Source organism: Metopolophium dirhodum, chromosome 6, assembly GCF_019925205.1.
Source record: "Metopolophium dirhodum isolate CAU chromosome 6, ASM1992520v1, whole genome shotgun sequence".
Lineage (NCBI taxonomy): Eukaryota > Metazoa > Arthropoda > Insecta > Hemiptera > Aphididae > Metopolophium > Metopolophium dirhodum.
The window spans coordinates 8,526,620-8,542,866 of NC_083565.1; the positions used below are offsets into that span (position 1 = coordinate 8,526,620).

The window sequence follows — 16,247 nt, forward strand, 5'->3', positions numbered from 1 at the left end:
TTAAAAAATGAAGAGCTTGAGATGTATAATTAAATTAATAACATAAAATTTGATTTTGTACAACTAGGATAGATAAAAAGTCGTGACATGTTTTTCTCCGTCTATATTCGCGATGTAGTTAGTACGAAATAAGTTTATATTTTATATAATATCAATTTATTATACATCATAGTGGTGTGAGCATACTGCAGCTAAGTAGTTATATTAATACTTTTTGTTTAAAAGCATAAACAAAACAATAATATTAATAAAAAAAAAAAATAATAGGTAATAATAATCAAAAAAAAAAAAATAAAAATAAACAACATCTTTGAAGTGAATATACTTCGTGCGTATCTACCAAATAATCGTATACTTACGATAAAAGCAAAAAAAAAAAATTAATGTTATATAAAGTTAATGAGAGGAATGATATTAGTATTAATATTATGTTGCCGCTGACTCGACGATTGTTGGATAGAAAATGGCTGTCAGCGCGGTCTTGGATATTACCTATATCCGCCATGTTATTTGTTATTATATTATTATCGTGTTACGCATGGCCTAATGCCCGATATGGAGATGTTCCTCATTTCTTGCTCCATAAAAACGCCCGTGTACACCGGTGGCATCATTTGGGATTCTTGGAAAGGCTGAAACAAGTGTAAAAGGTCGTGAGTATATAGTATCATAGATTATAGTATAATTATTAATTATTATACAGTTATTATCGTAATATGACAGTATGTAGTTTCTACAACTCAATAATATATCATATTGTCACCATAAGCGTGCGCACAGTTTCTCTGTCGGCAGTGGAGTCAGGCTGGGGCTCCAAGAGTCCAATCCCCCCACCCGATTTTTTTTTAACCTAACCGAAGATTTATAGGTGTTGTATGAAAAAAATCTCTCCCGTGAGCATAGGTATATACTTATGATTGTCGCGTTTACGAATACCCGGCACAAGCATCGTAGGATTCTGAGATTCTTTTGGAGAATAATCTAGAGTTGAATATTGCGCATTGTTCCCGAGGTCCGCACGAGGGCACGAGACTATATAGCATTGAAAGATAGTGTGTTTCCGTTTACTGTATACTGGCTTGGCGCAATGCCATATAAGAGCCTAGGAATTTCAAGCCAGTTCGTTGGTGGGTGGTGGGGGGGGGGGGGGGGTGCTATAAAGGCTCAAAAAATATAAAGCCCCATGCTCATATTATCGAACTATATCCTGAATTCAGACCCAATAGCTGCTTACTAACTTCTTCACTATTGTCCGGACATAGTTACGCCAGAGAGTGGCTGTATAAACACGTATATATATATATATAACAAGAGATAAAAATTACATACAAACAATAATTATCATAATTTATATTATATATTTATATGTACGCGTATACCGTGTTCAAGGCCACCGCATTACGGGTCGGTAAAAATTTCGGTTAAACGGGTATTTTTTTGTTGTTGTTATACGCATTATTTTTTTTTTTTTCATTTTGCAATTTTTTTTTAATAAATAATCCCGGGGCATCGACTAAACATCACTGCACAGTGGTCAGCGTCCGGGAGTCGGTCCGGCGCGCGGTTCATCTATATTATATTACAAGGAAAGAACGTATTATTCCTTAAACGTTGGTAACTCGTACATACTGCATATTATATACTGATATATGTATAGTGGAAACCGGTGTATATGTATACGTACACGCACACAAAGAAAATATCGAACCAAATATTTCTTTTATTGTCCTTGTTATAAAGACGAATTTTTTTTAACCCACACGAAAAAATATACACTCCATGAATAAAACAACACCAGATCTCGCCAAAAATTTTAAACCCCGATAGTAAAATTAAATTATACCCGTTTCTTACCTAGCAAGTACCTATAACGTTATAATATTGTGTTCGCGTGTGCACAATATAATATTGACATATTATACGCGTAAGAAAATAACCGATTACAAACATCACAAAGACGACTATTATAATATTATATATAGGATAAAATTGTTCATATTATAATGTGTAATCGGCGTCTTCGTATAATAATGACGAACGCGAATTTACATTGAATCCGCAGCATTAAAATGGTTTTTTTTTAATCGCGCGATTCCATAAAAAAATTCTCTCAGATTGCGAATTGATTAAAATACAATATGCAAATAACTTAATTATGTTTGGGTGTATCGAAAAATAAAATTGTTTCATCACCGCCTCAAATGTTTCTATAACGCACAAAATACAAAACGCATCGCGCGTAAATCAAATTGTGTATAAACAGCGAAGAGAAGACTAGAAATACCGTATGACGTATGTACTGTAGTATATATGTATAATAAATTATAATAAAAATATACTACTTCTGCAATATAGCGTGTGTGTATATAGTTTAATATGTTTTTTTCGTTTATCTAAGGTCGGAGTCGTTTGTCATTGAAAACGTGAAATTCCGGAACTTTTTCAGTCAATCCGCGACCAATATAGAGACGTATGGATACCAGATGAAATTTCTCTCTAGAAATCCACTTCGCGTTCGCATATATTATAATAGAAAACATTGCACTACAATACTACAATCCGTACAGGGTGATGAGTTTGTCACCATTTAATACCAACACATTATAATGCAGTAAGTATAGTAAATCTGTAAAACGTATAAGAACCGCGCCGCCTATTTAAAAAAAAAAAAATTAACGATAATAAGTCGATTCATCTATACATTCTGCAGGGATTTTTTCGATGGCGTCTTTTTAGAATATTAACAACGACGTACATAAACGCACATTATGTTTTATAAACGTTTCGCAACATTGTAACACTATATATTACATTATTTTTTTTAGCAATAAAAGATGTGTACAATAATTTTATATCTGGCATTCGGCTTTCACAATAATCTCTATAGATATTTGATATCCTAAAATGTCCAACGACAACTGTTATACAAATGCCATAGCTATAATACAATGATATAGGCTAATGAAAATAAACTCGTTTGTAATTTACAAGACGTAGTTTACCTATACGTATTTAATATTTTTATGATAATATTATATCCTTTTAACTATTTACAATGTATAATCTCACAAGTATTTTCGATTCATATATTTTATATTTGCCACGCAGTCACGCAATTCAAATTACAAGATATGATGTTATATTATGTAAGTCCAATGGTAAAAAGGGATGGCATATACAAACCTATAATGGAATGCAAACATTAAGGTCACGAGGGGTAACAAATAACAATAACATTATACTGTTGAAAATGATATCAACGCACTATTTGATTTTACTCTCCGACCCACACACACACAGCGAATTTGCCTTCAGCAGAATCAAATTAGTGTTGTTATAGCTTAAGTGATGTTATAGCTCTAGTATTGCAGAGTGCATTGACCTATTGGCTATTATCAAAGTTGAAGTTTAGATCGTTATCTCTTACGTTGGATTTTCTACGATATTTATATTTTAAACAAAGATATTATAATGAGTATTTAAACGGTAACATTTTATACACTCGTAACTCGCATGGAGAATTTAAATATCGTAAAAAAGCCAAAGTAGATAAAGGACACCACGGTCCACAGATAATGTTCTTAACTTTAAGTTTTGATAATAGGTCAATTCACCGTAATACTAAAGCTAATGACACAACACTATATATGCACCAGGTTGGTCCTGCTGAACGCTAAAATGCCATGTTGTGCGCGGGGCGGAGAGAGAGAGAGAGAAACAAAAATATGTAGTTTATCGAAATCCTCTCTTATATAGCGAGCAGGCAGCGATGGTGACGTATCCGAATTAAAAAAACAAGACGAAAATCCTATAACCGATCGCAGTGGTTTGACATACGCCCCACGGTTGCACGCCGAGTCGATCGGTCTGTATCAGAGCGTGTACATCACGTGCACCGCGAGATGTATATTATATGCCTTCTAAATATACGAATTCGATCCCCGTGTAGGCGCGACATATGGTCGAAACATATTATACGCATTGTGTAAAGGAATAAAGGACAAAGCAATAATATAATTAGAAATATAACCGGAGAAAAAGAAACTCGATTAGCATTGAGTTATATAACGGCGCAAAAAATAGCCCCAAATATAAAACGATAAAAACGTCAACGAGAATAGCGCGCAATAACGTGAAATACAATAATTTATCCATCGCGAAACATTGCTGCAGAAAACACGTTTTCGGTGTGCCAATACAAAAATAATATTATAATATTATACTATGTTTTGTTTCTCTGTTTAATTATTGAAAGTACATAATATTATGTAGAGGGTTACGCGACGACGATGAATAAAAAATATGATTCTGTTTTTAGGCACGTACACCTGTATGATCGGGATCTATAATCTGATCTCACTATCCCATCAACTAGGCGGCGACAGTGCGTGCCGACAAATGCGAATTTGTGCCACCGACGTCCTGCAATTATGTGGTTGCGTGTGCGATTAAAATATATACGTCCATTGTACGCGGCGATGCGAAAAATGTTGTCGTGAGAGTATCCACTTAACTACTATATTATGTATTTTCTATAAATATAAAATTTAATATATTATATATACATAAATAATATAATATATATGTTCATCGGGTGGTTTTTTAACAAAAGACACTAATAATTATTTCGAAAACTATTAACGCTCTTGATTTTTTTTTTTGTATAATTTAAATTATTAAAAACCAACGTTTTTCAAAAAATACTTATTCTTTACCAATTTCTCTGATCGGTATATTTTTCAAGTTCTTACGTTTTTTGAATTACAACCTATTACAATGTTAATTTCTTATTCCTAAGCAGAATATTTTATCCGAGTATTTCGATGCATACAAATTGATTTTCGAAAGAGTAGTTAATTAAAGTTGTACACGAACAATATGTACCTAATATGTTTTAAAAGTTTACGTTCGGGCCGTTCGCCATTAAAAAAAGTCACCCGTTAGATAGGTATTGACACGGACGACTTCCTATCTGGATGTGCCTGCACGCATGTGCTGCAGAACAGAAAACGCGGTACGTGCAGTGTTATTAACGTGATTTGGATCCACTGTTTAGGTCTTTGGTTTAATATTTAATTAATTTTTTTTTCCCATGTTCCTTTTATACCGATAGTATTATGTGTGTAGAATAATATAACCTTCCATCGCGACAGCAGTCGACCATAAAGCGCTATATCGAATTTCGTTTTGTCTGTGTATATCTATGTAGTAATATAATATTATATTATACCTATGATAATATCCTCAACGTATTTTAATTTCAACATAAAAATATCAATAAGAAGTAACAGGTGTCTATTGTATACAAAATCAATAGTTTAAAAGCTTTTCTTGTGATATTTGACCGACATCTCGTACATTTTAATAATATGTACCTAATCACAAATTTATAATGTCCGGTTAAGTGTCGGTTAAGGCCAACCGGCAGAATAATATCGGTAACACAAAATAAATTCTGCCGGTTAGCCTTATCGGCCATTTAACTGGACGTTGTAAAAACGGCCCTAAGTCTCATACGTTAACACGCGATAACAGGAATATTTATTCGTAAAACACATTTAACGATATTGTTATAATCAATACGAATAAAAAAAGAAGAAAGAAATTACCTATAAATACAACTGAAAAAGTTCAATCCCCGTATACAAGTTACACGCGATCGTATGCGTTCTTATTCGTCAGCTGCGGAGCAAATATTATTATAATAATAAATATTGGACAGATTGTGGTTTTCTAACCAGTGTATACCTAGGTACAAGTAATAGTATCCCGAGTAAGTGGTATAATATATCGCAACGATATTTTAATATGGGTGCAATGCGCTATCGGCTCACCTTGATGTACTCGGACAGACAGGCGGTCCTGCTGGACTCCCTCATGTACGCGTTAAAAGTGTGCCTGGGCGTCCAGTCGTCCATGCTGGTGGTGGGTATGATCATGACGTTTTCGACGCGACGACGCTGGAACTGGGCGTGCAGCGCCAGCATGCCGCTGTAACTCTGGTCGACGAACACGACCACCCGGCGAGCGGAACAATGCGATATGTCGTGCAAGAACTCCTTGGACGTGTATATCTCGTCGCTTTCCACCTGTGGAATCGGGAATATTATGATTAAATCATTATAACAGGCGAAAAGTACCTGTGCATAATATTACACGCACAATATAACAATATGAAGGTCGCAAATATTAAACACGTAAATACTATAATATTAAACAAGGCTTATATAAATAAGGCGCATAATATATTATATCAATTGTCACGGTGGTTTTGCCACCTATATAGGTACATATAACTATTTCGATTGATTGGATTTTATTGATCAACAATGAGCATGCTTGTCCCCGTTTTCCCCGTTAATTATGATTTTATTTAAGTTCAGAATTTTTAAATATTCTTAAAGACCCATTGTTGAAAGAATCTTCTTTTTTTAAATGAGAACCATTCATTTTTACTGTAAATAATGGTTATGCACTTGATTGAACTAAGGTTATTAGATACACGATAGGTCCATGATAAAATATTTAATAATTATATAATTAATTAAGGAGATTTAATAATTACATCAAGGCCATCATAATTCGAAAACAAATGTGGTTAGTTGGATATTCTATAATTTAAAAAAATTATATTATAGATACATATAGTATTCAAATATAGTTTTTTCTAAACAATACCCTGACACCTTGCTCCAAAATAGAAGACACCAGATTTACCTAGCAAAATAGATTTTGCCCGTGGCAGCCAAGTGTCTTCTTTTTTGGAACAGGGTATAAATAACACCTGAATTAACCCATGTCCCATAAAATCAACCCGAATAATAACAGTTATGAGGACACAAATGTCTGTTATACACTTATAACAGTGTTTGGACACAGTAATTGACTCTTCCTCATTGAAATTTAACATTGAAATATTGAATACATCCAGCACCAGAAACCCAAATAAAACGTTCGGGTGCAAAGCCCTTCACTTATACAAATCAATAGATTAGGTACTTAATATTTTACATATTATATCCATATATCCTGCTTAGTATGTAATTTTTAATAACTTGGAAATTAGTCGTTAAAATTGTTATGCATAAAAAATAAAAATGTACTGCTAAAAAGGCAGTTCTATAGTTTGATAGAAAGTAGTAGATATAGTATCGTTACATGCAGGAATTAAACACCTAAAATGGTATATTTCCAAAAGTCATAATTTGAACAAATGCATTTATTATTAAATATAAAATATCTACAAAATATGTTTTAAATAATATCATATTTTGAGCAAAAACATTATCCGGTAAATATTAATTTTTGACATTAGGGAATTTCATTACAGATAAATTTATATAAATTCATAATATAGCTTCTGATTTAATTAAACCTTTATTTTTCGGATCAGTGGAATATGTTATTATAATTTATAACTCCCAGACAGCAATTTTTTGTTTAAAAATATTATTATAACATTATAATCACAAATAATATTAGTATAAAGTTATTTTAATAATATTATAATATTATCAATACAGAGTGCTGTCTGAGAGCTAGTACATTAAGGCATATCTTTGATCTACACTCTGAATGCTATGAGCGCAACTATATAAACAAAATTACATTTTACTGTAAGTTAACAGGTTAATAAATTGCAATAATTAAAATTTTATTTTTAAGTATATATAGTAACATAAGTAGTAAAAAAAAGTGTATTAACTACTTTTACTTACATAGTTACATCATAAGTATAGATACGTTAAGATTTAAATCTGAATACTTGACTTATATATCTAGTTATTTTTAGTTAATTAAAACAGTTTTTAATAAAATTAACATTTTTTCTATGGTAATTTAATTGAATATTTCTAATTAGATAATAATAATATGCTAATTAATACAGGTACGCATAATTATTATGAACATTGTTGATTTGAACGGTTTATGGAGAAAAAAACGCATTAAAAGCAAACGTATAATATTATCAGTGTTGTTTGCTTAAGTGTAAAAAATATGTTTGATTGGTTTCAATTGAATTTTAGATACTGAGCGACGTGACGCGAGGTACGTATTGGGTTTACAATGCGACGTCGATATGAGTGTTTTTTTTTTGTATCATCACGTTTTAGAGCAGATAACTTCCTTAAAAAATGAACAAAAGACAACCGGAATATTTGCGGAACACCAGTTTTTATAAAATCGATTTTTTCGTTTTGTTATGGTTCAAAGAGGAATTATAAATTTAGAACCAAATAGAGACGCTTAATGTCTCAAATATTGAATTGCAAAACTTCAAAAGCAAAACGCCATTAACTTCTATAAGTTGTATGTGATATTTTTGACAAAAGTTATTTCAACCTGGAACCTGTTGGTTTCAGAAAATGCTCATATATGAAAAATAGGTAACATAACAAAAACGTGTTATTTGTGTAAATCATAAACGGATTTTCAGTACAGGTATAACAATCTTATATATTCTAGGTGTAACTTTTCGTCAACTATAGGAGCGTTCGAACATTTTATACACTCCGTTTCCAAAATCGGACGTCTCCTCGATCGGAACTCGCGCCGGGTCGTGCTCGTCGTCGGCCGAAGAAAACCGCAATGCGACGTTCGGCGTCGGTCGTCACTATTGTAACAAAACTTCAAAATATAACAACGGAACTTCGGACTTGCGTAATTTGCCACGACCGTTGCGGCGGACGGGCCACTGGACGGCTCCGCCGAAATCCGTTTGCGTCGAGTCGTCGGCAGACGGCGAACCGATCGATACCCGCGCCGTCGACATCGGATGCATCACCCGCAGAAGCCGTCTGCGCCACGACCTTTGGCATTGAGCTCCAGCGCCTGGACTCCGGACCGACGAAACCGCCGCGACACGACAGCGCGATTTCGCATCCGGGCCGTTTCTTAGGTCGGCGAATACTCGGTGTATCAATTCGGCGGACGGCGAGCGAATGTCGGATTCGGACGACATGATAATATGCTCGGTACAGCAGCGATATTCGACATGACTTTTAAGAAAAGCGAGCTATAACTTTTAGGCCGGGTTGCACAAAACATTTAATGCATCAATAGTGTGAGCTAATGGTCCCTTAAACAAAATTTAGCGGCCCGCGATTGGTTCGTTCAATTTTTTGTGAACTATTAAATTTAATAAATCGTTTATACAACCCAGCAATAGAATATAATTAGTTCTTTATCAGAATATATTCTTCGTTACGTAACAGTAATACAGAAATTGTTAAACTGTGACAGAAACTAAAATGATATAAATTATATGTTTCAAACACTATTTATACCTAACACTATATGCTGTCCAATGTCCATAACAACAACATTTTTAAAACTTTTTTCTCGGGAATAAATTTAATATATTCACTTATTATTATTGAATTCAATGTTAAATTCAAATTAAAAGAAAGTGGGTGTTGCTCTGCTGTACAGTAGGTACTAGGTTACAAGTGAGTGACTATATAGTATAATATAGTATTATAGTATATAATGGATGGTGTTAGATTTTAATTAAATGATATAATATCATTATATACGAAAAACGATTCTGAGCGGAGACGGTTTGCCAGCTTAGGATATTTAATATTATATTAATTATATTGATTTTATTAATACGGTAGGCGGTTAAATTAAATTATTATTATTCGTTTATTGTCATATTAATTGTATATAATAATATACTTTGGAAGTTTCAAGTACCCACGAATAATATTTTTAAAATATAACACAAAACTAAAATCGAACTTCTTCGATTAAATATCTAATTTCGTCCAAATTTGAACATTAAAAACTATGAAAAAACTATGGTTTCTATATTTTTGGGTTACATAATAACATGCTTATGTGGAACCTTGTTTTAAATTTTCAATTCTTAGCCATAAAAGTTGAACATTGTATAAATATATAAAGTGTGCCTATGTATTTTTAATATTTTACAACTGTCATTGTCTCAATATATTAGGAGCCTTATATTAAAGTGTTAAGCTTTTTTACCCAACGAATAACATTTTATTGACATTTATAGAAAAAAAAACCTAAAAAATTGGAAACTGAAAATGTCCGTAAACAGCTAAACATTTTGAAAATGTTATTGTCATACGGTCTACGGTAATTTGTTTTAGAATTACACCAAAAACCAAAATCGATTTGACGAAAACCGTTTTTGCGTAAAAATTCCTGTTTTCCTTAATTTTTTTTTTGGTTTTTCAGGCGCTTTTGAAAATTACTGGGAATTTAAAATTTAAACCTTCTCAATGCACCATCTAGATTCACTTTCCCATCGAACAAGATACATAAATCGAATAAAAGTATAAATATACGTTTTAAATGATAAATTATTGAGCATTTATGTTGTAAATGTGCAGGTGGCGCTTTAAAAGGACACACTTACAATGAAATAGGTATTTATGCATAACCACGTGAATGATCGAGTATCTTATTTTTCCGTTTAAAACCGGGTTTTTGTGGAAACAAAACGGAATGTGCTGGGAACAGTGGGAACGAAGATTCCACATACTCGAAACACATATATATATTATTTTAACAAGCTGGCTTCAATGAAAATATTTTAATCTACTCGTTATATAGGATACAGATCTTTATCTATATTATATTTTTAAATAATATTTTTGGAGATGGTAGTTAAAAAAATAATAAAATAAATAATAATTGTTAGTTGATATCGATATAGTATTATATATTTAATATTTATATGTATACACAGTATGTATGTATGTATATAGTGAATGTAATGTGTTCTATATATCCACACGACATCGTTTTTATAGATACATAGAATCAAATGTATTATATTTTATTTTTAATTTAAAATCAATTTTAATTTTTAATACATTTAGTTGAGATCATAATAAATCCAATATTACTCTGAGAATTGTATTTATATTTATTATACAATTTCTATGAGATCATAAATTAGTTTTACTATCCATATACAACATATAACTTTATCATTTAAAGCTAGGTACATTTTATGTCAAAATTAACATAAAATTCTGTTAATGTTCCACGTTTTATGTCTTTAATAATAATTTTATAATTTATTCCCGAAAATAATATCCATAATAATATACAGGCGATCGCTCTTTTCAGACCTTGGAATGAATAAGTTAAAAATGTTTAGAATAAAAATAAATTGATTTATTTTTGTATTCTATCAATTTATTATAAACTTCGTTTATATTTTTAATGAATTTTAATTAGTAACTTCAATAGCCTATTGGCTATTTCGATTAGATATTTGTTTTTTTAACTTCTGTTGTGATGTATTCAATATAAACACTTAATAGTTTCATTTATATATCAGCTTATTTTAAATCGCGATATTCTTTGCTTGACCTATAATTTAAAATTGTGTTCTTTTTTAACCACTGTGCTAGTAAATATAAAAAAGTAAAACTGCAACTACAATCATTTAACCAAAATGTTCATGTGTGGTACACGTAATAGTTATTACTTAATTTAATTAATATAGTAATAAATAATAATAATGTTAATTTTTTATCTTAACATTAATATAATGTTGTCTATATAATACATAATTATATATATATATTTTAAGAAATTAACTGAGAAACGCATATTATTTGCATTGTGGTAGGTAGGTAAGTAAGTACATAATATGTACGTAGAAGATTACATACGGTTGGTACGGGAATTAAAAAAAAATTGTTTATTTATTTATTTATGTTGATAAAATATATGCTCAGTAATGAAATTCCTGCATCTAAAAAATGGAACGACGAATAAACATTTTTTTTTAGACTAATAAATATCACACATAAAATGAACAATATTGCAATGTTTTTTTAACTGACTTATCATTTTGCATAGGTAGTTGTATTGTTTGTCATTATAGTGGTAGGTTGAATGCAATTGAATACATGTGATGTGACGCAAAAAAAAAAGTAAGAAAATCTCTGTATAATGTTTTATAGCATTATAGAGTACCTAAAACAATTAATCGAACTATTTAACTACTATAACTTATATATTTATTTGTTTACTGGTTTAGACACGACGTATAGTTTTTCGGCAAAGTAACTTCATATAATATGCGTTCCCTATACTTCCCTATAATAATAATTTATCGTTTCTAATGTAACATTTCTGCTCACAATAAACTGCGTGGGTAATGGTTTTTAAATTCGTTCAAAAATTCGTATTATTACCATTGTGTATTATTTGATCGCATTGGCCGTTTCACAATACCACCCAATCTGGCGGTGTATAAAATTCGTGTCGCCACGATTTATGTCATCGAAACAACTTGACATATAGTTATTTCATAGCTAGGTATTAATATGTATATACTATAATGTATAATACTAGGTAGGATCGGCCCACACGAGACCGCATCGTTATAAGAAGTTTTACTAGTTAAACGACTTTTTTTTTTTAATTCAAACATTATTCGTAGAAATACATAATTTTACGTTACCGCCTAAACATTTTGTATTTGTGAATTAAACCGAAATGAAACGTACCTACTTACTTGTAGTAATTGTAGGTATACTATTGTAATCATCCCAAGGTTTTATCCGTTTGATCTTAATTGTGTCATACAATTATATTCATTACCTATTCATTGTTTTTGTTTTATTGTTCATTCGCTCTTTCACAGATTCAAGTTACCTATGTACTAATTCCGTTTACGAACCACGTGTTGATCGTCTGTATGCTTACAATACGTACGCATAGTATAATAAAATGTGTACCTACTACCAACCTGTCCATTTAATATGATAATTATTATCATATTAAATTAGTCACCGGTTTTACACTATTCAATTAGGTATTTAGGTTAACGAAAATATTGGCAATGTTTACTATATTATACAGGACGATACATCGAGCACCCGATTTTTTACTTTTAGTAATAAATTAATTCAAATTCTGATTTTTTGAACTTTTAAAATATACTTAAAGATCATATTTTCTAAGTTTTGAGATTTTTTGTACTTCTTGTATTTATGGAGTGACCTGTGGTGATACAAACTTCTGTTTTTCAATTGAGAATCCCAATTTTCTACTGTAAATTATTTAGTGGATAATTTTTGAAAACAATTTTGATGCACCTAATTGAAAATTAGAACGAGTTAGAATTAGTTTCTCAAATATGTTTATTTCTACCTAGGATAAATCCTTAAAAATCGTTTTACAAAAATATAAAAATAGATGCAATTATAATGTATTTATTATTCTTGGACCATTTTAACAAATTATATTAATTGCATTGCCCCCATATCTTACAACCCTATTATCATGGATCTATAATTATTCCTAGTTGGTATCACGATTTAAGATAGTATGGTTGCCCAACGAGCCATTGGCGTATCTATGGGGGAGATATGGGGGTCATATGCCCCTGGAAACCAAATTTTGTACACAACACAACATGGATATAATAATTTGAAAATAATATGTGTATACTGAATGTCTATTAAAAATTGTATACCTCTCCCTTGAAAAAATCCTAGGTACGCTATTGCAACGAGCTATTATGATAGGACGGCATACGATTTAAATCTTGCTCCCGGTGTACTATTTTATAATTTATAATATAATACGATCATTATATACATTTTTATTTTATAACATAATTACATAACAATTTTTATTAGTTTTCATTTTAACCGTATGAATACATTTTAAATGCAAACAGTCACAGATCACGTGACTTTTTTTTATTCAAATAATTGTATGCCGTGTGATAACGTTTTTCTAATTGGTCGTTGGGCAACCATACTATCTTAAATCGCAGTTGGTATACAAAGTTAAATATCTAATTCAAAAACTACTCGTTTGAGTTTTAATGTTGATTGTTGGTACACCAAATTTTTCAGAAAAATTTTCAATTTAAAGAGGGGTTCTCATTTGAAAATCCGAAATTTGTATCTCCACGTGGCACTTCTTGAGTATGTAGTACAATTGATTATAAATACTATACTAATAAATACTAATAATTAAATACTAAATAATAGTAATTATAATCAATAGTAGTACAAACATTTCTTACAAAATGATCTTCAAGTATATTTAATAATTTCAAAATTGCTGCATCATTGAAGAAAAATAGAGGGAACCACTCTGTATACAGCTGCAGGTATTTACTTTAGGTACATATAGCTTTATACTATGTATAATTTATTTTAAACTTGACCTATATAATATATTATATTATGTATACCTAAATTTTAGTAATTTTACATAATCTTGATGAATTGTTAAAATATTTACACGAATCCTTTTAGAATTGCATAATATACCTCTCTTAGATAACATATATACCAATATACCTAATATATATACCATAATATAGGTAATAATAAATAACACTGTATCCGGCACCGTCGCACTGTCAATATAGACTTTAATATATACGAAAATCATATAGGCGTGTCTAGAATTACTTCGAATATTCTGGCTAAGGCCCAAGGGCTAAGAGTATTTTTTTGTGGAAATCTCTTATGAAATCAGTTCCACCCCACCACAAACAATGCTTAAAGTTTTATTTAAGTTAATCGCTAATTCGCAGTTTTGGCCAATGGCCATTGCTATAGTGAACAGATGCTATAGTGAACAAGACTTAAGTATGCCAATAATACATAAATATTATTAAATACAGGAGTATTTCTTCTTTGATCAAAACATATTCGCCGGATATACATAGTAGTAAATATTAATTGACCTATAACATCGTTGCAAAGGGCTAGCTTATTCTTTCAACGTTTATCCTTGTTTATATCCACAAATCTAAAGCGGATTCAATATAAGTATCACATTATATATTAAGATTATTATATTATATATACTTAAGGCGCCGGTTGCTGATGTAATTTTGAAATAATGATCCTGTTATGAAGAATCAACCAATTTTTTTTTTTTATTAATAGAGGGGATTATTTTACCTCATTGAACTAGGTTTTTCAAATTTGTTATATGTCTTTAAAAAGTCTTAATTTTAGAAATTTTTTTATTCCATTATTTGAAATAAAATAAATAATCAGAGTTCAATGTCGCGTGTTGCATAAAGTTTACTTATTTCTGATAAGAAATTCGTTATCAAAATCCGACAATTGTACCATGTAAGTCATTCTACTAGAAGTAATTTTTGTTAATATAATACACCGTACCAACCCCTCCCTCATAAATAGGTGTTAGGGCGTTGGGCAGTATATATTAGTGGAAAATATAATTATCAAATTGTATAGAATTTAGGATGATTTGGAAAATCGTCACCGAATCCTTTAAAATACCGTTTTCGTGTTCGTCTACTGTGAGTGATGCAAATATTATTATATTCCTACATATTATTAATTTATGTAACCATATGTACGTATTTACGGCGAGCGACTTACGATTCCGTTGCCGTTGGCGTCCCAGAGTATCGCGTTTCCGTCTCTCCTGGCCGGGCTGGACAGGTATAGGAAGAACGTGTCGGCGCACCGTGCCGCGCTACAGACTCCTTTGATGTATCTGCGTATGTTTAACTTGTCAGCCGGTTCGACGTTGTTAGCTGTTGTTGAGCTGACGGTGCCGTCTGAAAGCATGAAAAGTGGGCATTATGATATAGTGTTATAAGAGTGTTGTGGGCAATAATTATAATATTATACACGAAGTATAGAAAACAAAATAGATATCATGCATTCTAATATTTTATTTATATTATAGTACAGTGGCGGATCCAGGGCTTAGTTTTTTTTTTGGTGGGGGGAGGGGGGCAAATGTTCCAAAATTGGCTAAACACAGTGTAAAACAAAGGAAATCTACAGCAATTGGATGGGAAAAATGCCCCCATTTGCCCCCTAGCTGGATCCACCACTGTTATATTATAATAATTCCACGAGAACGATTGAAAATGTTTGGATAATACGATAAAATAAACACTCACCGTCGTCCATGCTCATATTTATACCGTTGGCGAAAAACGTCCGAATGTTGTTCTCGGCGAATCCCCAGGAAATCAGTCGGTCCTTCAACGACATCAAGTCATTCATTGTTACAAAGTCAGCCATGTTTCGGCTCCAGCCGCCGAACACCATTACAGCCTTAAAAAAACAGAATATTATGTAAATTTGATTGTGTAGACATACAATGTTCGATTTCATAATTGGATTGTCGATTGTTAATTATTTTGACTATACCTAAGTGTCTGTAGAAAATTAATAAAATCGCTCGATTTGTTGTTTTTATAAAATATATTTATAACAAATGTTGATGTACACACC

At 31.4% G+C, this 16,247-nt stretch overlaps 1 protein-coding gene across 1 annotated transcript in view; it reads right to left on the reverse strand.

Annotated features, from left to right (window-relative positions):
- Nucleotides 1-16,247, reverse strand: part of LOC132947143 (uncharacterized) — a 34,590-nt gene continuing 18,343 nt past the window's right edge. The window contains exons 3-6 of the mRNA XM_061017350.1: nt 15,911-16,067; nt 15,378-15,559; nt 5,835-6,089; nt 1-632 (exon numbers count right to left, since the gene is read on the reverse strand). Coding sequence (XP_060873333.1) covers nt 525-632; nt 5,835-6,089; nt 15,378-15,559; nt 15,911-16,067 — 702 coding nt within the window. The 3' untranslated portion in view covers nt 1-524. The remainder of the gene's footprint in view (nt 633-5,834; nt 6,090-15,377; nt 15,560-15,910; nt 16,068-16,247) is intronic.